A 20,573-nucleotide genomic window follows, 5' to 3' on the forward strand; every position below is an offset into this window, starting at 1 on the left:
AGATGAGAGCTGCCTTCCTAGGCCTGGTGAGTGTCGAGCAGCTGTGGGGGAGGGGCTCAGAATGCCTCACACTGACCCTCTAGCCTCCACACTCCTGTCCTCTCAGAGCAGGCCCGCTGCCGAGGGGAGCAGATCTCGGGCACCGTGGGCTGGTGGGGGCCAGCCCCTGTCTTCGTGACTTCCCTGGAGGCCTGTGTCACCCAGAGCTTCCTGCCTGGCCTGCACCTGCTCACCTTCCAGCAGCCACCCAACGCCTCTCAGCCTGACAAGGTGGGGGCCAGATGGACCCGGGGATGGAGTTGACAGTTATGGACCTAGCATTGTTTCTTTTCAGATGAGTCTTTTGCGGGGGCAGCACTGGGATTGGAACCCGGGGCTTTGTGCATGCTAAATATTCACGCCACCACTGGGCACTCTCTAGGCAAGCGCTCAGCCTAGATTCACAGATTATGTATTTATTTACTTCTTATTTTGAGACAGTGTGTTGGCCAGACTTGCCTGGAACTCACTGTGTTCCTAACAGATATATCTTTGTCCCTAGCTCCCCTGTAGGTGAAATGGCAATACCGTGCCTTGAGGCACTCCTCCCCACCCCCCTTCAGGAGTATGAGTGCTCCTGTCAGCCTGCAGACCAGAAGAGGGCATCAGATCCCATTACAGATGGTTGTGAGCCACTCTGTGGGTGCTGGGAATTGAACTCGGGACCTCTGAAAGAGCAGCCAGTGCTTTTAATCTCTGAGCCTTCTCTCCAGACCATTTTTTTTTTTTTAATTTGAGTGAAACAACACATAAAGTTTACCAGAATTACTTAGTACAATGAAAAGATTGTAGAACAAGCTGGACATGGTGGTGCACACCTTTCATCCCAGCACTCGGGAGGCAGAGGCAGGTGGATCTCTGTGAGTTTGAGACCAGCCTGGTCTCCAGAGTGAGTTCTAAGACACCCAGAGCTATATAGGGAAAACTTCTCAAACAAAAAAAGATTGTAGGACAATATTTTTGTCATTCCTAAATCAACTCTAGATTTATTTTCTAACTGTTCCCTGCCTGGTCTTCCCTGAACCCCTTGGCCCCTGAATTTGCCAACTGTGGATGGACATTTATATAAATGGAGTCATGTAATCTGTGGCTTCCATGTCCGGCTTCTTTCACCTAGCATAATGACTTTAGGGCTCCTTTGTGCTGTGACTCCACTAGGAAATGGGCTTCAAGATGGACATGCTAGCATGTATCCGTGATGCCAGCACTTGGGAAGGAAGCTAAGGCAGGTCAGCCTGTACTAGATAGTAAGAGTCTTATCTCAAAAACAAAACAAAAATCCAGAGTGAGCACTGGTGGAGAAGGCACAGTGGCCGGAACGTGAAGCAGCTGGGAAGTGATGAGGCAAATTCCGACACTCAGCTTGCTTTCTGTCTTTGTTTCCACCTCAGCTCACACAGTCTAGCGGTTCCCTCACACACATGCTTGGAAGTTCGCCTCTAGATGTTTCTGAATCCTGCCTGTCAAGCTGTCGGTCATTGACCACCACAAACCAGGTTGTGGCAATGCTCCCGCCTCCGTGCTGGCATCAAAGACAGGCGCGACCAGACTCAGTCTGCTTTGTCTTAATATATCCAAACATGCTTTCCCACAACTGATCTTAGGAAATACTTCTTCTCTTTTTCGTGAGTTGGTATTGCTTTTGAGACAGTCTTGATATATTACCCAGGCTAGCCCTGATAGCCTAGACTCCCGTGACCTTCCTTTGGCTGCCTCCTGAGTAACTGGCACTGTAAGGTTCATACCCCTGGGTGCCCCTCTCCCCTCCCTGAGGAGCCTAGGCAGGCCTTGGGCTTGCTGTGTACCTGGGACTGATCCGTTTTCCTCCACCTCCCGGGGACAGGAGTTACAAGCCTCTGCCACTGTGCCAGCTGGAGCTTCTTATTTTGGATGGTTATGTAATATTCTAGTTATGTTTAAATGCTATACTGCTGTGTGTTTAGTTATTTGTTTTGGAGATAAGGTCTAGCTATGTAGTCCAGACTGGCCTCAGTCCTGCCTGAGTCCCAAGTGCTGGGTTTGTAGGTGTGGTCCAGCAAGTCCAGGTCCTGTAAGTTACATAAACAGTCTCCAGTGGTGGGCACTTGGGTTGTTCTGCTCTGCTGTTACAGAGTCACACCCTAGCAAGTAAACCTTGTGCTGTGTCGTCACCAGGAGTGTCGGGCCTAGCCTTGGAAGGACTGCCGGGAAAGCAGGGAGCTGAGAACTAAGATGCCAGAGGTTCCCGTCTCCAAGTTTAAAAGACATCTTTTTGTTTTGTTTGTGTTTGAGATAGACGCTTACTCTGTAACCGTGGGTAGCCTGGAACTCCCAATGTAGACCAGGTTGGCTTGGAACTCACAGCTAACTCCTTACTTCTGTCTCCCATGTGTTGGTATTAAGGGTGGATGCCACCATCCCTGGGTAGTTTTGGAAAAATTTTTAAATGTATTCTGAGTATGTGTGCACATGTAGGTCAGAGGACAGCTTTGTGGAGATGGCTGTCTTCTTCCAACTTACGTAGGTTCTGGGGACTGAACTCAGGTCTGCAGGCTTTCATGGCAGCCACCTTTACCCCACAAGGCATCTTGCTGGCCCCCAGTCTTTGGAGTTTTAGTATGACCTGAAGATGAGGTTGGGTTGGGAACCTGTGTATACTGTCTTAATTTGGTCTTGACACTTTTTCCAGAGAGATGATGGGCAAGCTGCCTAATCTCAGTGCCCTGTCTGAGTTTCTCATTGGTGAAGATTATCTAGCTTGTCTTCTCTGGTTCTGGTGTGGCTAAGGGGTGTGGGTACTTAGCAACAATCCAGAGAGGGACTTACATATACATATATCTCTGAATGGTACAGGTCTCCATTGTCCGAAGCACAACTATCACCTTGACACCCAGCCCGGAAACAGATGTGTCCCTGGTCTACCGAGGCTTCATCCACCCTCTGCTGCCAGGAGGGCCAGGTGGCCCTGGGGCTGAGGATGTGGCTGTGTGGGCTCGGGCCCAGCGCCTCCATGTCTTGGCCAGGATGGCCAAAGGCCCGGACACTGAGAACATGGTGAGGGATTTTAGAATATTCTGAGGTGATTTTTTTGGTAAATATGGTCATGAGTATGATTCAGGGCATTTTTGGTGATGTCAGGGTTCTGGGGGACAGTGGGGAGCATTCAGACATGGGGTGTACCCTGAGAAGAAGAAGAAGGGGCCTATGGAGTTTTCAACTGTGAACAGAATTTGGGGGAATTCTGGGGAGCACAGGGTAGGCTTGAGTGACAAGTGGAATTTCCCTGAGGAGGGGGTGGGTCGTGGGGAGGAGTGGCGGCTTCCTACAATCCAAGGGTCCCTGAGGCCCTCTTCCTCCCAGGAAGAGCTGGGGTCCTTGGAGGGGAAATCGGGTGTTCAAAGGAGGAGCGTGGAGAGGTCTGAAGTCTGTTGCTTGCTGGCTCTGCTGCAGGAGGAGGTGGGGCGCTGGGTGGCTCAGCAAGAGAAGGAGACACGGCGGCTGCAGCGCCCTGGCTCTACTCGTCTCTTCCCACTGCCCGGGAGAGGCCACAAGTATGCAGTGGAGATCCGAGGCCAGCTCAATGGCTCGGCAGGCCCTGGGCACAGTGAGCTCACTCTCCTGTGGGATCGGACTGGAGTGCCAGGAGGCAGCGTGAGTGTCTAGCCTCCTACTCTATTGCTAGGCTCTGGGCTTCCCAAGTTATAAACAACAAAATCCTAATCACTTGATCCTGACCTTGACTCTTGGCTTCAACTTTAGACATCACCTTGAACCCACCAGATTCTAACATTTGATTCCAGGCCCCGATATGATATCCATATTCTTTTTTTGGAAGATGCTAGGATGGAACCCAGGGCCTTGTGCATTCTAGCAAGTGCTCACCACTGAGCCACGCCCCCAGCCCCTCACTGGGGGATTCTAGGCAGGGGCTCTACCACTGAGCCACCCCCCAGCCCCTCACTGGGGGATTCTAGGCAGGGGCTCTACCACTGAGCCACACCCCCAGCCCCTCACTGGGGGATTCTAGGCAGGGGCTCTACCACTGAGCCACACCCCAGCCCCTCACTGGGGGATTCTAGGCAGGGGCTCTACCACTGAGCCACGCCCCAGCCCCTCACTGGGGGATTCTAGGCAGGGGCTCTAACCCTGTGTCCGCTCCCCCTGAACCTCTCATTTGTGGATCCTAGGCAAGTGCTTTACTCCTGAGGTGTACCCAATCCCCACTCATATTCTGTCCTCTGCTCAGATCTGACTCCTTCCCAGATCCCTGCCCTTCATACTTTGACCTTTAGTCTCTAGAATCCTTTAGACCCTGGTCCCTTTCCTGTGCCAATTTCCCAAATCTCCATTGTAGTTCTCATGCTGTGTCCAAACCCTTAGCTGCAGTCGTCATCTCTGATTGACTCCTGTCCTGTGTGCTGCCCCAGGAGATCTCCTTCTTCTTCCTGGAGCCCTACCGCTCTTCAGCCTGCACCTCCTACTCCTCCTGTCTGGGCTGCCTGGCCGATCAGGGCTGCGGCTGGTGCCTCAACAGTGACACCTGTCACCTGCGACAGGGGAGGGCCCACTGTGAGGATGATGGGACCGGCGAGTCCCTCCTGGTGCTGGTACCTGCCCTCTGTCCACTCTGTGAGGAGCATCGTGACTGCCATGCCTGCACCCAGGTGTCTACTGGGATAGGTTCCCTGAGAGGCGGCACAGACAGTCGGGGGCCCTGGTGAGGGCAGATAGCTGGGACCATTGTCCTCGGTCTCTCAGAATTCAGTAGGCAGCAGAGGAAGCGGGGCTGGGAGAGATGGGTGCTGGGGAGTCGAGGTCAGAGGTCAAAAAAACCGCTGAGCATTCTTCACCAGCGGGAGCCTGGAGTAGGTGGACAGGCCTGCTAGCTCCAGCTGGGGACATCCGGCCTCCTCTGCTCTGCTGCCTATTTCTAGGGAGAGTTTGTTCTTGTGACCTGCAGGGAGGCCATGACCCAGCCTCTTCTTGTCATTCAGTCCCATGCAGAGCTGGTTTCATTGGCTAGAAATTGATCTTTTTTTCCTTTTGATACTCAATCTTGCCATCTAGCCTGGGTTGGCCTCTACCTCCCAAGTGCTGAGATCCCTGGCATGTGGTGCCATGCTGGACTCCCAGTTGGGTTTTGTGTTGGCTCCTGTCTAGTGATGGAGATTGGGAAAGTGTATGCCCCATTTGCCCTTCTCCCCCCCCCCACCTGCCCCCCACTCGTGACAGAACAGCTGTTATCCAAAGAAGAGTGAGAGCTAGGTAGACAGACACATGGCTGTGGCTGAAGGTGGTTGCAGGGGGCTAGGGGCAGGAGGGAATGGCAGTGGGTTTTGGGCAGATGAGGGCTGAGCTTTGACCTTGTCCCCGCCACCCCAGGACCCCTTTTGTGAGTGGCATCAGAGCACCAGCCGCAAAGGGGATGCAGCATGCAGCCGGCGAGGCCGGGGCCGAGGTGCCCTGAAGAACCCAGAGGAGTGCCCCCCACTCTGCAGCCAGTGAGCCCAGCTAGGTCTGGGAGGGAAGGGGGATGCATGGGGGTATGGGCCACGGTGACCTGGCCCTGCTTTCCCCCCAGACGCCTGACCTGCGAAGACTGCCTGGCCAACTCTAGCCAGTGTGCCTGGTGCCAGTCCACACACACCTGCTTCCTGTTTGCTGCCTACCTAGCCCGGTACCCACACGGGGGCTGCCGAGGCTGGGATGACAGGTACGCTCCAAGGGTGGGGCTGATGAGATGGAGTTCCCAACCAGGGGAGTGTCCTGTGCTCTGACCCCTAGCACTGACCTCCTTTGCAGTGTGCATTCAGAGCCGCGGTGCAGGAGCTGCGGTGGCTTCCTGACTTGTCATGAGTGTCTGCAGAGCCATGAGTGTGGCTGGTGTGGCAACGAAGACAACCCCACTCTGGGACGGTGAGGGACCTGGCTGGTTGGGTGGGACTCCTGGACCTCCCTGCTAAGTGATTTTAACGACTGGTTTCTCTGCCCCTTTGTCCTGCCCTACATCCTGTAACTGCCCTTGGTCCCTTATTGCAACCAACTGTTTTCTCCTTTACTTTTCCTCTCTCTGCTTTCTTCCATCTTTCTGTTTTCTGTCTGTCCCCATCTCTGTCATGGTTCCCGTCTGTCTCCTATTTCTATATTGTACCCCTTTTGATCTCTCACTCCACAGGTGCCTACAAGGGGACTTCTCTGGACCCCTGGGTGGGGGAAACTGCTCCCTGTGGGTGGGAGAGGGCCTGGGGCTGCCTGTGGCCCTCCCTGCCCGCTGGGCTTATGCCCGCTGTCCAGATGTGGATGAATGTCGCCTGGGCCTGGCAAGGTGTCACCCACGGGCAACCTGCCTGAACACACCTCTCAGCTATGAGTGTCACTGCCAGCGTGGCTACCAGGGCGATGGCATCACACACTGTAACCGCACGTGAGTGAGATGTGGGTTGCTATAGAAAGGTTGCCTCAGGGCTGGAGCTCAAGATCGAGGGAGGAAGCCATCATGGTAGTGGACTCTCAGTAGAACCCAGTTAGCACGGAGTTTTCACTTTGCAGACCAGGACCTCAGTGGAATGGCAGGGTGCCCAGGGTAACCCTTTTACCATAGAAGCAGGATGTGCCTGGGTTTGGGGCCGTAGCCTCCGGAATTGCCTTGGAGATTGAAGAGGACCTACTTGGAAGGGAGTTTTCACAGTGGTGCTGTGTGGTTTCTATGGAGACAGTTATCCCCACGTGTGATAGGGTTGCCTTGGAAACAGGCTCACTCGCAGAGCCCAGGACCATGGAAAGAAGCAGCCACTTGTGACAGTGTTACAGTGGGTGGAGATGATGGGGTACTTGAGGGCTTACATCCCCCCAGCCCTTTTCCACCCCTGCCATGATTCTTCAGGTGTCTGGAAGACTGTGGCCATGGTGTGTGTAGCGGTCCCCCAGACTTCACTTGTGTGTGTGACCTCGGTTGGACCTCTGATCTGCCCCCACCCACACCTGCCCCAGGACCCCCTCCCCCACGTTGCTCTCGGGACTGTGGCTGCAACTTTCACAGCCACTGCCGCAGGCGGGGACCTGGCTTCTGTGATGAGTGCCAGGGTAAGCCACCACGGTCCGAGTCTCATGCAACAGCCTTGTTGGGTGGGGGCCCTCCTTCCTTTTCAGGACTCCGGCTTCTTCCTTTCTGAGTCTCCCCTCAGGCTCTGCTGCCACCTCCTACCCCAGTCCCTTACTCCTGTCCCATCTCTCTGGTCCGGCCTCACTCTCCTCTTTTGGGACTTGCCTATCTTCCCTGGGCCTGGGCCTTGTTTGACTCTTTGAAGCAGCTTGGGAGGGGGTCTGGGCCCCTTCCTGTCCTTGCTCCTGACTTTGTGTCCTACCTGCTGGGACCTCCACAGATTGGACGTGGGGGGAACATTGTGAACGGTGCCGGCCTGGCAGTTTTGGCAACGCAACAGGCTCTGGTGGCTGCCGACCCTGCCAATGCAACGGGCATGGAGACCCACGCCGTGGCCACTGTGATAACCTCAGTGGGCTCTGCTTCTGCCAGGACCATACTGAGGGGGCCCATTGTCAGATCTGCTCTCCAGGGTACTATGGAGACCCCCGGTAAGTCGAGAGCCTGCAGGGCTGGGCAGAGAGGGCCAGACAGGGCTGGTCTGACACCGTCTCCCCTCTATTCTGCAGAGCTGGTGGCTCCTGCTTCCGGGAATGTGGGGGTCGTGCCCTCCTCACCAACGTGTCCTCAGTGGCTCTGGGCTCCCGCCGCTTTGGGGGACAGCTGCCTCCAGGTGGTGGGGCAGCAAGAGCTGGACCCGGCCTGTCCTATTGTGTGTGGGTTGTCTCGGCCACGGAAGAGCTACAGCCCTGTGCTCCTGGGGTCCTCTGTCCGCCACTCACCCTCACCTTCTCTCCAGACAGCAGCACCCCCTGCACAGTGAGCACTGAGGGGACCAGGGTTCCGTTTATCAGCCAGAACCATGTCCCCTTCTCAATCTGGATCCCCGAATAATGTCGCTGGTCTGTCTGTTTGATGCTACATGTCTAAAACTGTTCATTGGGTCAACCAGGCCTTTGTTCTAGGCTTTAAGATCCTCCCATTTGCCAGTTCCCTTTCTATTTCCTGAGCTCCTGCCTCTCATTCTTCAGGTCCTCCAACACTTCCTCCCAGACCAGCCATGGTCAGTTCTTACAATTCGTGTGCCTACGCTGATTCACTAGTAATGGTTTCCACTACTGTGTATTGAGGAAGAGGTTTGGTGCCAGAGTACTGTCTGTGCTAATCAACACATGGGGTTGGAGGGGCAGCCTCCATTACAGACGTAAGGCTCTACCCCTAGACCTGGGTTGCTCTTTCGTGTTCTCTCTCTGGTATAGGCTCTTACCATGGAGCCTAGACTCATAGGGAACTCACTGTCCTGCCCGGCCTCTCCCTCCCTCATAGCTGAGATTGGAAGCACATTCCCCTGCCCTCTCCCGTAGCTCTTGATTCTGTTCCTTTTCAGCTGAGCTACGTCCTGGCCTTTGATGGATTCCCACGCTTCCTGGACACTGGTGTGGTGCAGTCAGACCGGAGCCTCATAGCTGCCTTCTGTGGCCAGCGGCGGGACAGACCCCTCACTGTGCAGGCTTTATCTGGTATGGGGGTGTGAGGGAGTGGAATTGGTTTGTCTTGGCCTTCTTCCTTACCCTTCAGTGTTGGGGATGGAATCCAGTCCAGGGCCCCTTAGGTGCTAGGCATACTCTCTCCCACTGAGCCCCGCTTGGAGCCCTCACTGGTGGATTCCAGCCAAGTGTTCTCTCTCCAGCTCCATCTCAGCCCTCGTTCTGAGCTTTTAAAAGCCTTTCTTCTTAAACTGGGCTCTATATCCTGTACTCTGTACCTGTCGCTGATTGGGCACAGGACCCAGGTCCCAGCGCAGGGACTGACGTGGGTTACAGGTGACACACTCCTTTGCCTGGGTGGTATGGCTTCTCTCCTGGACTGTGGTTGAGAGAAGTAGCATTTTGTTGGCTGGGCTGGTTCTGGAGAAAGGGACGAATAGGTCTGTCTGTGAGGCACTTCCACTGCCAGTGGGGTGAGAACCCCCAGCCATCAACTTACACTTGCACTTCTCAACCAGGGAGTTTCGTCCCTTGGACATTTCGAGTGACAAATGAGGGGCACTTCTGTCATCTGTCAGGGTCCCATAGCCTCAAACTGACCATATAGCTGAGGATCCTCCTGCCTGCACCTCCCCAGCGTTGGGATGCTAGGTGTTTTCTGTAGCGCTGAGGACTGAACTTAGGGCTTTGTCCATGCTAGGCAAGCACCCTACAAACGGAGCCAGCTCCACCCTAGCCCCTGGCTTTCTCTTCTCTTTGCCCAGAATGGCCTTGAGCTCGGATCCTCCAGCCTTCTCTCCCGAGTGCTGGGATGGCGGTGTGCACCACCGTACTTCTCTCTCAGGGATGCTGCTCTTGGGGAACAGCGCTGTGCACTGTGGGAGGTTTGCAGCTGCCCGCACTTGGGTCAGATTCATGGCTGGAACGATCACAAGGGCTGCTGGAGGGCAGAACATAGGGCAGCCAGGGGCAGTTGGGGATGGTGCTGGTGTCCAGTGAGACGAGACACTGGTTTGATGGCAGCCTGAAACAGCAAGAGTGACTACATAGAAAGATCTAGGCATGGGGTAGGTACATGTTCTACCGTTGAGCTAGAGCCCTAGACTAAGATGTAGGTTGAGTGGCTGGAATTTGGAGCCAGGTGTGGTGGCACACTCCTGTAGTCCTAGCACGCGGGAGGAAGAGGCAGAAGGTCATCCTCAGCTACATAGTGAGTTCAAGGCCAGCCTGATCTACGAGACCTTGTCTGAAAAAAAAAAAAGAAAAACCTTCCCCACTCAAAACTAAAGTGTGCTTCTGGGTGATGGTGGCACACGCCTTTAATCCCAGTAATCAGAAGGCAGAGGCAGGTGGATCTCTTGAGTTTGAGGCCAACCTGGTCTACAGAGTGAGTGCCAGGACAGCCAGGGCTACACAGAGAAATCTTGACTTGAAAAAAACAGCTGGACGTTGGTGGCGCACACCTTTAATCCCAGCACTCGGGAGGCAGAGGCAGGTGGATCTCTGTGAGTTCAAGGCCAGCCTGGTCTCCAGAGTGAGTGCCAGGATAGGCTCCAAAGCTACACAGAGAAACCCTGTCTCGAAACACCAAAAAAAAAGAAAAAACAAACAAAAGCCATTGGCCTCCCAGTGCAGCACAAGTAACCCTGAGGGGAAAGAGGCAGAGGGCTGGCTGGAGCCCTGTTCTACAGTGTCCTCACACGCACACACCCTTACCCAATCGATCAGGTCCGCACACACTTTAGGGTTTGTTTGTTTTCTTTCTTTTCTTTATGGTTTTCCGAGACAGGGTTTCTCTGTGTAGCTTTGGAGCCTATCCTGGCACTCACTCTGGAGACCAGGCTGGCCTTGAACTCACAGAGATCCACCTGCCTCTGCCTCCCGAGTGCTGGGATTAAAGGTGTGCGCCACCAACGTCCAGCTGTTTTTTTCAAGTCAAGATTTCTCTGTGTAGCCCTGGCTGTCCTGGCACTCACTCTGTAGACCAGGTTGGCCTCAAACTCAAGAGATCCACCTGCCTCTGCCTTCTGATTACTGGGATTAAAGGCGTGTGCCACCATCACCCAGAAGCACACTTTAGTTTTGAGTGGGGAAGGTTTTTCTTTTTTTTTTTTCAGACAAGGTCTCGTAGATCAGGCTGGCCTTGAACTCACTATGTAGCTGAGGATGACCTTCTGCCTCTTCCTCCCGCGTGCTAGGACTACAGGAGTGTGCCACCACACCTGGCTCCAAATTCCAGCCACTCAACCTACATCTTAGTCTAGGGCTCTAGCTCAACGGTAGAACATGTACCTACCCCATGCCTAGATCTTTCTATGTAGTCACTCTTGCTGTTTCAGGCTGCCATCAAACCAGTGTCTCGTCTCACTGGACACCAGCACCATCCCCAACTGCCCCTGGCTGCCCTATGTTCTGCCCTCCAGCAGCCCTTGTGATCGTTCCAGCCATGAATCTGACCCAAGTGCGGGCAGCTGCAAACCTCCCACAGTGCACAGCGCTGTTCCCCAAGAGCAGCATCCCTGAGAGAGAAGTACGGTGGTGCACACCGCCATCCCAGCACTCGGGAGAGAAGGCTGGAGGATCCGAGCTCAAGGCCATTCTGGGCAAAGAGAAGAGAAAGCCAGGGGCTAGGGTGGAGCTGGCTCCGTTTGTAGGGTGCTTGCCTAGCATGGACAAAGCCCTAAGTTCAGTCCTCAGCGCTACAGAAAACACCTAGCATCCCAACGCTGGGGAGGTGCAGGCAGGAGGATCCTCAGCTATATGGTCAGTTTGAGGCTATGGGACCCTGACAGATGACAGAAGTGCCCCTCATTTGTCACTCGAAATGTCCAAGGGACGAAACTCCCTGGTTGAGAAGTGCAAGTGTAAGTTGATGGCTGGGGGTTCTCACCCCACTGGCAGTGGAAGTGCCTCACAGACAGACCTATTCGTCCCTTTCTCCAGAACCAGCCCAGCCAACAAAATGCTACTTCTCTCAACCACAGTCCAGGAGAGAAGCCATACCACCCAGGCAAAGGAGTGTGTCACCTGTAACCCACGTCAGTCCCTGCGCTGGGACCTGGGTCCTGTGCCCAATCAGCGACAGGTACAGAGTACAGGATATAGAGCCCAGTTTAAGAAGAAAGGCTTTTAAAAGCTCAGAACGAGGGCTGAGATGGAGCTGGAGAGAGAACACTTGGCTGGAATCCACCAGTGAGGGCTCCAAGCGGGGCTCAGTGGGAGAGAGTATGCCTAGCACCTAAGGGGCCCTGGACTGGATTCCATCCCCAACACTGAAGGGTAAGGAAGAAGGCCAAGACAAACCAATTCCACTCCCTCACACCCCCATACCAGATAAAGCCTGCACAGTGAGGGGTCTGTCCCGCCGCTGGCCACAGAAGGCAGCTATGAGGCTCCGGTCTGACTGCACCACACCAGTGTCCAGGAAGCGTGGGAATCCATCAAAGGCCAGGACGTAGCTCAGCTGAAAAGGAACAGAATCAAGAGCTACGGGAGAGGGCAGGGGAATGTGCTTCCAATCTCAGCTATGAGGGAGGGAGAGGCCGGGCAGGACAGTGAGTTCCCTATGAGTCTAGGCTCCATGGTAAGAGCCTATACCAGAGAGAGAACACGAAAGAGCAACCCAGGTCTAGGGGTAGAGCCTTACGTCTGTAATGGAGGCTGCCCCTCCAACCCCATGTGTTGATTAGCACAGACAGTACTCTGGCACCAAACCTCTTCCTCAATACACAGTAGTGGAAACCATTACTAGTGAATCAGCGTAGGCACACGAATTGTAAGAACTGACCATGGCTGGTCTGGGAGGAAGTGTTGGAGGACCTGAAGAATGAGAGGCAGGAGCTCAGGAAATAGAAAGGGAACTGGCAAATGGGAGGATCTTAAAGCCTAGAACAAAGGCCTGGTTGACCCAATGAACAGTTTTAGACATGTAGCATCAAACAGACAGACCAGCGACATTATTCGGGGATCCAGATTGAGAAGGGGACATGGTTCTGGCTGATAAACGGAACCCTGGTCCCCTCAGTGCTCACTGTGCAGGGGGTGCTGCTGTCTGGAGAGAAGGTGAGGGTGAGTGGCGGACAGAGGACCCCAGGAGCACAGGGCTGTAGCTCTTCCGTGGCCGAGACAACCCACACACAATAGGACAGGCCGGGTCCAGCTCTTGCTGCCCCACCACCTGGAGGCAGCTGTCCCCCAAAGCGGCGGGAGCCCAGAGCCACTGAGGACACGTTGGTGAGGAGGGCACGACCCCCACATTCCCGGAAGCAGGAGCCACCAGCTCTGCAGAATAGAGGGGAGACGGTGTCAGACCAGCCCTGTCTGGCCCTCTCTGCCCAGCCCTGCAGGCTCTCGACTTACCGGGGGTCTCCATAGTACCCTGGAGAGCAGATCTGACAATGGGCCCCCTCAGTATGGTCCTGGCAGAAGCAGAGCCCACTGAGGTTATCACAGTGGCCACGGCGTGGGTCTCCATGCCCGTTGCATTGGCAGGGTCGGCAGCCACCAGAGCCTGTTGCGTTGCCAAAACTGCCAGGCCGGCACCGTTCACAATGTTCCCCCCACGTCCAATCTGTGGAGGTCCCAGCAGGTAGGACACAAAGTCAGGAGCAAGGACAGGAAGGGGCCCAGACCCCCTCCCAAGCTGCTTCAAAGAGTCAAACAAGGCCCAGGCCCAGGGAAGATAGGCAAGTCCCAAAAGAGGAGAGTGAGGCCGGACCAGAGAGATGGGACAGGAGTAAGGGACTGGGGTAGGAGGTGGCAGCAGAGCCTGAGGGGAGACTCAGAAAGGAAGAAGCCGGAGTCCTGAAAAGGAAGGAGGGCCCCCACCCAACAAGGCTGTTGCATGAGACTCGGACCGTGGTGGCTTACCCTGGCACTCATCACAGAAGCCAGGTCCCCGCCTGCGGCAGTGGCTGTGAAAGTTGCAGCCACAGTCCCGAGAGCAACGTGGGGGAGGGGGTCCTGGGGCAGGTGTGGGTGGGGGCAGATCAGAGGTCCAACCGAGGTCACACACACAAGTGAAGTCTGGGGGACCGCTACACACACCATGGCCACAGTCTTCCAGACACCTGAAGAATCATGGCAGGGGTGGAAAAGGGCTGGGGGGATGTAAGCCCTCAAGTACCCCATCATCTCCACCCACTGTAACACTGTCACAAGTGGCTGCTTCTTTCCATGGTCCTGGGCTCTGCGAGTGAGCCTGTTTCCAAGGCAACCCTATCACACGTGGGGATAACTGTCTCCATAGAAACCACACAGCACCACTGTGAAAACTCCCTTCCAAGTAGGTCCTCTTCAATCTCCAAGGCAATTCCGGAGGCTACGGCCCCAAACCCAGGCACATCCTGCTTCTATGGTAAAAGGGTTACCCTGGGCACCCTGCCATTCCACTGAGGTCCTGGTCTGCAAAGTGAAAACTCCGTGCTAACTGGGTTCTACTGAGAGTCCACTACCATGATGGCTTCCTCCCTCGATCTTGAGCTCCAGCCCTGAGGCAACCTTTCTATAGCAACCCACATCTCACTCACGTGCGGTTACAGTGTGTGATGCCATCGCCCTGGTAGCCACGCTGGCAGTGACACTCATAGCTGAGAGGTGTGTTCAGGCAGGTTGCCCGTGGGTGACACCTTGCCAGGCCCAGGCGACATTCATCCACATCTGGACAGCGGGCATAAGCCCAGCGGGCAGGGAGGGCCACAGGCAGCCCCAGGCCCTCTCCCACCCACAGGGAGCAGTTTCCCCCACCCAGGGGTCCAGAGAAGTCCCCTTGTAGGCACCTGTGGAGTGAGAGATCAAAAGGGGTACAATATAGAAATAGGAGACAGACGGGAACCATGACAGAGATGGGGACAGACAGAAAACAGAAAGATGGAAGAAAGCAGAGAGAGGAAAAGTAAAGGAGAAAACAGTTGGTTGCAATAAGGGACCAAGGGCAGTTACAGGATGTAGGGCAGGACAAAGGGGCAGAGAAACCAGTCGTTAAAATCACTTAGCAGGGAGGTCCAGGAGTCCCACCCAACCAGCCAGGTCCCTCACCGTCCCAGAGTGGGGTTGTCTTCGTTGCCACACCAGCCACACTCATGGCTCTGCAGACACTCATGACAAGTCAGGAAGCCACCGCAGCTCCTGCACCGCGGCTCTGAATGCACACTGCAAAGGAGGTCAGTGCTAGGGGTCAGAGCACAGGACACTCCCCTGGTTGGGAACTCCATCTCATCAGCCCCACCCTTGGAGCGTACCTGTCATCCCAGCCTCGGCAGCCCCCGTGTGGGTACCGGGCTAGGTAGGCAGCAAACAGGAAGCAGGTGTGTGTGGACTGGCACCAGGCACACTGGCTAGAGTTGGCCAGGCAGTCTTCGCAGGTCAGGCGTCTGGGGGGAAAGCAGGGCCAGGTCACCGTGGCCCATACCCCCATGCATCCCCCTTCCCTCCCAGACCTAGCTGGGCTCACTGGCTGCAGAGTGGGGGGCACTCCTCTGGGTTCTTCAGGGCACCTCGGCCCCGGCCTCGCCGGCTGCATGCTGCATCCCCTTTGCGGCTGGTGCTCTGATGCCACTCACAAAAGGGGTCCTGGGGTGGCGGGGACAAGGTCAAAGCTCAGCCCTCATCTGCCCAAAACCCACTGCCATTCCCTCCTGCCCCTAGCCCCCTGCAACCACCTTCAGCCACAGCCATGTGTCTGTCTACCTAGCTCTCACTCTTCTTTGGATAACAGCTGTTCTGTCACGAGTGGGGGGCAGGTGGGGGGGGGGAGAAGGGCAAATGGGGCATACACTTTCCCAATCTCCATCACTAGACAGGAGCCAACACAAAACCCAACTGGGAGTCCAGCATGGCACCACATGCCAGGGATCTCAGCACTTGGGAGGTAGAGGCCAACCCAGGCTAGATGGCAAGATTGAGTATCAAAAGGAAAAAAAGATCAATTTCTAGCCAATGAAACCAGCTCTGCATGGGACTGAATGACAAGAAGAGGCTGGGTCATGGCCTCCCTGCAGGTCACAAGAACAAACTCTCCCTAGAAATAGGCAGCAGAGCAGAGGAGGCCGGATGTCCCCAGCTGGAGCTAGCAGGCCTGTCCACCTACTCCAGGCTCCCGCTGGTGAAGAATGCTCAGCGGTTTTTTTGACCTCTGACCTCGACTCCCCAGCACCCATCTCTCCCAGCCCCGCTTCCTCTGCTGCCTACTGAATTCTGAGAGACCGAGGACAATGGTCCCAGCTATCTGCCCTCACCAGGGCCCCCGACTGTCTGTGCCGCCTCTCAGGGAACCTATCCCAGTAGACACCTGGGTGCAGGCATGGCAGTCACGATGCTCCTCACAGAGTGGACAGAGGGCAGGTACCAGCACCAGGAGGGACTCGCCGGTCCCATCATCCTCACAGTGGGCCCTCCCCTGTCGCAGGTGACAGGTGTCACTGTTGAGGCACCAGCCGCAGCCCTGATCGGCCAGGCAGCCCAGACAGGAGGAGTAGGAGGTGCAGGCTGAAGAGCGGTAGGGCTCCAGGAAGAAGAAGGAGATCTCCTGGGGCAGCACACAGGACAGGAGTCAATCAGAGATGACGACTGCAGCTAAGGGTTTGGACACAGCATGAGAACTACAATGGAGATTTGGGAAATTGGCACAGGAAAGGGACCAGGGTCTAAAGGATTCTAGAGACTAAAGGTCAAAGTATGAAGGGCAGGGATCTGGGAAGGAGTCAGATCTGAGCAGAGGACAGAATATGAGTGGGGATTGGGTACACCTCAGGAGTAAAGCACTTGCCTAGGATCCACAAATGAGAGGTTCAGGGGGAGCGGACACAGGGTTAGAGCCCCTGCCTAGAATCCCCCAGTGAGGGGCTGGGGCGTGGCTCAGTGGTAGAGCCCCTGCCTAGAATCCCCCAGTGAGGGGCTGGGGTGTGGCTCAGGGGGAGACCCCTGCCTAGAATCCCCCAGTGAGGGGCTGGGGGGTGGCTCAGTGGTAGAGCCCCTGCCTAGAATCCCCCAGTGAGGGGCTGGGGGCGTGGCTCAGTGGTAGAGCCCCTGCCTAGAATCCCCCAGTGAGGGGCTGGGGGCGTGGCTCAGTGGTGAGCACTTGCTAGAATGCACAAGGCCCTGGGTTCCATCCTAGCATCTTCCAAAAAAAGAATATGGATATCATATCGGGGCCTGGAATCAAATGTTAGAATCTGGTGGGTTCAAGGTGATGTCTAAAGTTGAAGCCAAGAGTCAAGGTCAGGATCAAGTGATTAGGATTTTGTTGTTTATAACTTGGGAAGCCCAGAGCCTAGCAATAGAGTAGGAGGCTAGACACTCACGCTGCCTCCTGGCACTCCAGTCCGATCCCACAGGAGAGTGAGCTCACTGTGCCCAGGGCCTGCCGAGCCATTGAGCTGGCCTCGGATCTCCACTGCATACTTGTGGCCTCTCCCGGGCAGTGGGAAGAGACGAGTAGAGCCAGGGCGCTGCAGCCGCCGTGTCTCCTTCTCTTGCTGAGCCACCCAGCGCCCCACCTCCTCCTGCAGCAGAGCCAGCAAGCAACAGACTTCAGACCTCTCCACGCTCCTCCTTTGAACACCCGATTTCCCCTCCAAGGACCCCAGCTCTTCCTGGGAGGAAGAGGGCCTCAGGGACCCTTGGATTGTAGGAAGCCGCCACTCCTCCCCACGACCCACCCCCTCCTCAGGGAAATTCCACTTGTCACTCAAGCCTACCCTGTGCTCCCCAGAATTCCCCCAAATTCTGTTCACAGTTGAAAACTCCATAGGCCCCTTCTTCTTCTTCTCAGGGTACACCCCATGTCTGAATGCTCCCCACTGTCCCCCAGAACCCTGACATCACCAAAAATGCCCTGAATCATACTCATGACCATATTTACCAAAAAAATCACCTCAGAATATTCTAAAATCCCTCACCATGTTCTCAGTGTCCGGGCCTTTGGCCATCCTGGCCAAGACATGGAGGCGCTGGGCCCGAGCCCACACAGCCACATCCTCAGCCCCAGGGCCACCTGGCCCTCCTGGCAGCAGAGGGTGGATGAAGCCTCGGTAGACCAGGGACACATCTGTTTCCGGGCTGGGTGTCAAGGTGATAGTTGTGCTTCGGACAATGGAGACCTGTACCATTCAGAGATATATGTATATGTAAGTCCCTCTCTGGATTGTTGCTAAGTACCCACACCCCTTAGCCACACCAGAACCAGAGAAGACAAGCTAGATAATCTTCACCAATGAGAAACTCAGACAGGGCACTGAGATTAGGCAGCTTGCCCATCATCTCTCTGGAAAAAGTGTCAAGACCAAATTAAGACAGTATACACAGGTTCCCAACCCAACCTCATCTTCAGGTCATACTAAAACTCCAAAGACTGGGGGCCAGCAAGATGCCTTGTGGGGTAAAGGTGGCTGCCATGAAAGCCTGCAGACCTGAGTTCAGTCCCCAGAACCTACGTAAGTTGGAAGAAGACAGCCATCTCCACAAAGCTGTCCTCTGACCTACATGTGCACACATACTCAGAATACATTTAAAAATTTTTCCAAAACTACCCAGGGATGGTGGCATCCACCCTTAATACCAACACATGGGAGACAGAAGTAAGGAGTTAGCTGTGAGTTCCAAGCCAACCTGGTCTACATTGGGAGTTCCAGGCTACCCACGGTTACAGAGTAAGCGTCTATCTCAAACACAAACAAAACAAAAAGATGTCTTTTAAACTTGGAGACGGGAACCTCTGGCATCTTAGTTCTCAGCTCCCTGCTTTCCCGGCAGTCCTTCCAAGGCTAGGCCCGACACTCCTGGTGACGACACAGCACAAGGTTTACTTGCTAGGGTGTGACTCTGTAACAGCAGAGCAGAACAACCCAAGTGCCCACCACTGGAGACTGTTTATGTAACTTACAGGACCTGGACTTGCTGGACCACACCTACAAACCCAGCACTTGGGACTCAGGCAGGACTGAGGCCAGTCTGGACTACATAGCTAGACCTTATCTCCAAAACAAATAACTAAACACACAGCAGTATAGCATTTAAACATAACTAGAATATTACATAACCATCCAAAATAAGAAGCTCCAGCTGGCACAGTGGCAGAGGCTTGTAACTCCTGTCCCCGGGAGGTGGAGGAAAACGGATCAGTCCCAGGTACACAGCAAGCCCAAGGCCTGCCTAGGCTCCTCAGGGAGGGGAGAGGGGCACCCAGGGGTATGAACCTTACAGTGCCAGTTACTCAGGAGGCAGCCAAAGGAAGGTCACGGGAGTCTAGGCTATCAGGGCTAGCCTGGGTAATATATCAAGACTGTCTCAAAAGCAATACCAACTCACGAAAAAGAGAAGAAGTATTTCCTAAGATCAGTTGTGGGAAAGCATGTTTGGATATATTAAGACAAAGCAGACTGAGTCTGGTCGCGCCTGTCTTTGATGCCAGCACGGAGGCGGGAGCATTGCCACAACCTGGTTTGTGGTGGTCAATGACCGACAGCTTGACAGGCAGGATTCAGAAACATCTAGAGGCGAACTTCCAAGCATGTGTGTGAGGGAACCGCTAGACTGTGTGAGCTGAGGTGGAAACAAAGACAGAAAGCAAGCTGAGTGTCGGAATTTGCCTCATCACTTCCCAGCTGCTTCACGTTCCGGCCACTGTGCCTTCTCCACCAGTGCTCACTCTGGATTTTTGTTTTGTTTTTGAGATAAGACTCTTACTATCTAGTACAGGCTGACCTGCCTTAGCTTCCTTCCCAAGTGCTGGCATCACGGATACATGCTAGCATGTCCATCTTGAAGCCCATTTCCTAGTGGAGTCACAGCACAAAGGAGCCCTAAAGTCATTATGCTAGGTGAAAGAAGCCGGACATGGAAGCCACAGATTACATGACTCCATTTATATAAATGTCCATCCACAGTTGGCAAATTCAGGGGCCAAGGGGTTCAGGGAAGACCAGGCAGGGAACAGTTAGAAAATAAATCTAGAGTTGATTTAGGAATGACAAAAATATTGTCCTACAATCTTTTTTTGTTTGAGAAGTTTTCCCTATATAGCTCTGGGTGTCTTAGAACTCACTCTGGAGACCAGGCTGGTCTCAAACTCACAGAGATCCACCTGCCTCTGCCTCCCGAGTGCTGGGATGAAAGGTGTGCACCACCATGTCCAGCTTGTTCTACAATCTTTTCATTGTACTAAGTAATTCTGGTAAACTTTATGTGTTGTTTCACTCAAATTAAAAAAAAAAAAAATGGTCTGGAGAGAAGGCTCAGAGATTAAAAGCACTGGCTGCTCTTTCAGAGGTCCCGAGTTCAATTCCCAGCACCCACAGAGTGGCTCACAACCATCTGTAATGGGATCTGATGCCCTCTTCTGGTCTGCAGGCTGACAGGAGCACTCATACTCCTGAAGGGGGGTGGGGAGGAGTGCCTCAAGGCACGGTATTGCCATTTCACCTACAGGGGAGCTAGGGACAAAGATATATCTGTTAGGAACACAGTGAGTTCCAGGCAAGTCTGGCCAACACACTGTCTCAAAATAAGAAGTAAATAAATACATAATCTGTGAATCTAGGCTGAGCGCTTGCCTAGAGAGTGCCCAGTGGTGGCGTGAATATTTAGCATGCACAAAGCCCCGGGTTCCAATCCCAGTGCTGCCCCCGCAAAAGACTCATCTGAAAAGAAACAATGCTAGGTCCATAACTGTCAACTCCATCCCCGGGTCCATCTGGCCCCCACCTTGTCAGGCTGAGAGGCGTTGGGTGGCTGCTGGAAGGTGAGCAGGTGCAGGCCAGGCAGGAAGCTCTGGGTGACACAGGCCTCCAGGGAAGTCACGAAGACAGGGGCTGGCCCCCACCAGCCCACGGTGCCCGAGATCTGCTCCCCTCGGCAGCGGGCCTGCTCTGAGAGGACAGGAGTGTGGAGGCTAGAGGGTCAGTGTGAGGCATTCTGAGCCCCTCCCCCACAGCTGCTCGACACTCACCAGGCCTAGGAAGGCAGCTCTC

At 54.6% G+C, this 20,573-nt stretch overlaps 2 protein-coding genes across 2 annotated transcripts; one reads left to right on the forward strand and one right to left on the reverse strand.

Annotated features, from left to right (window-relative positions):
- Positions 1-8: 8 nt before the first annotated feature.
- On the forward strand, positions 9-8,676 carry LOC113838067 (multiple epidermal growth factor-like domains protein 8). The gene is made up of 13 exons (XM_027433853.2): positions 9-26; positions 107-270; positions 2,872-3,072; positions 3,469-3,669; positions 4,446-4,682; positions 5,401-5,519; positions 5,600-5,731; positions 5,821-5,934; positions 6,194-6,442; positions 6,902-7,101; positions 7,401-7,611; positions 7,690-7,939; positions 8,508-8,676. The coding sequence occupies exons 3-13, from the start codon at positions 3,043-3,045 to the stop codon at positions 8,652-8,654; spliced, it is 1,890 nt and encodes a 629-aa protein (XP_027289654.1). The 5' UTR covers positions 9-26; positions 107-270; positions 2,872-3,042; the 3' UTR covers positions 8,655-8,676.
- A 161-nt stretch (positions 8,677-8,837) lies between these two features.
- Positions 8,838-20,567, reverse strand: LOC113838066 (multiple epidermal growth factor-like domains protein 8). Its single transcript, XM_027433852.1, has 16 exons — positions 20,552-20,567; positions 20,308-20,471; positions 17,505-17,705; positions 16,908-17,108; positions 15,896-16,132; positions 15,059-15,177; positions 14,847-14,978; positions 14,644-14,757; positions 14,136-14,384; positions 13,477-13,676; positions 12,967-13,177; positions 12,639-12,888; positions 11,938-12,070; positions 10,218-10,253; positions 9,325-9,547; positions 8,838-9,027 (listed from the first exon to the last, which is right to left on the reverse strand). Exons 3-16 carry the CDS (start codon positions 17,532-17,534, stop codon positions 8,838-8,840), a joined length of 2,325 nt encoding a protein of 774 aa, XP_027289653.1. The 5' UTR covers positions 17,535-17,705; positions 20,308-20,471; positions 20,552-20,567.
- Between the last annotated feature and the right edge of the window lie 6 nt (positions 20,568-20,573).

Source organism: Cricetulus griseus, unplaced genomic scaffold (assembly GCF_003668045.3).
Source record: "Cricetulus griseus strain 17A/GY unplaced genomic scaffold, alternate assembly CriGri-PICRH-1.0 unplaced_scaffold_479, whole genome shotgun sequence".
Classification (NCBI taxonomy): Eukaryota; Metazoa; Chordata; class Mammalia; order Rodentia; family Cricetidae; genus Cricetulus; species Cricetulus griseus.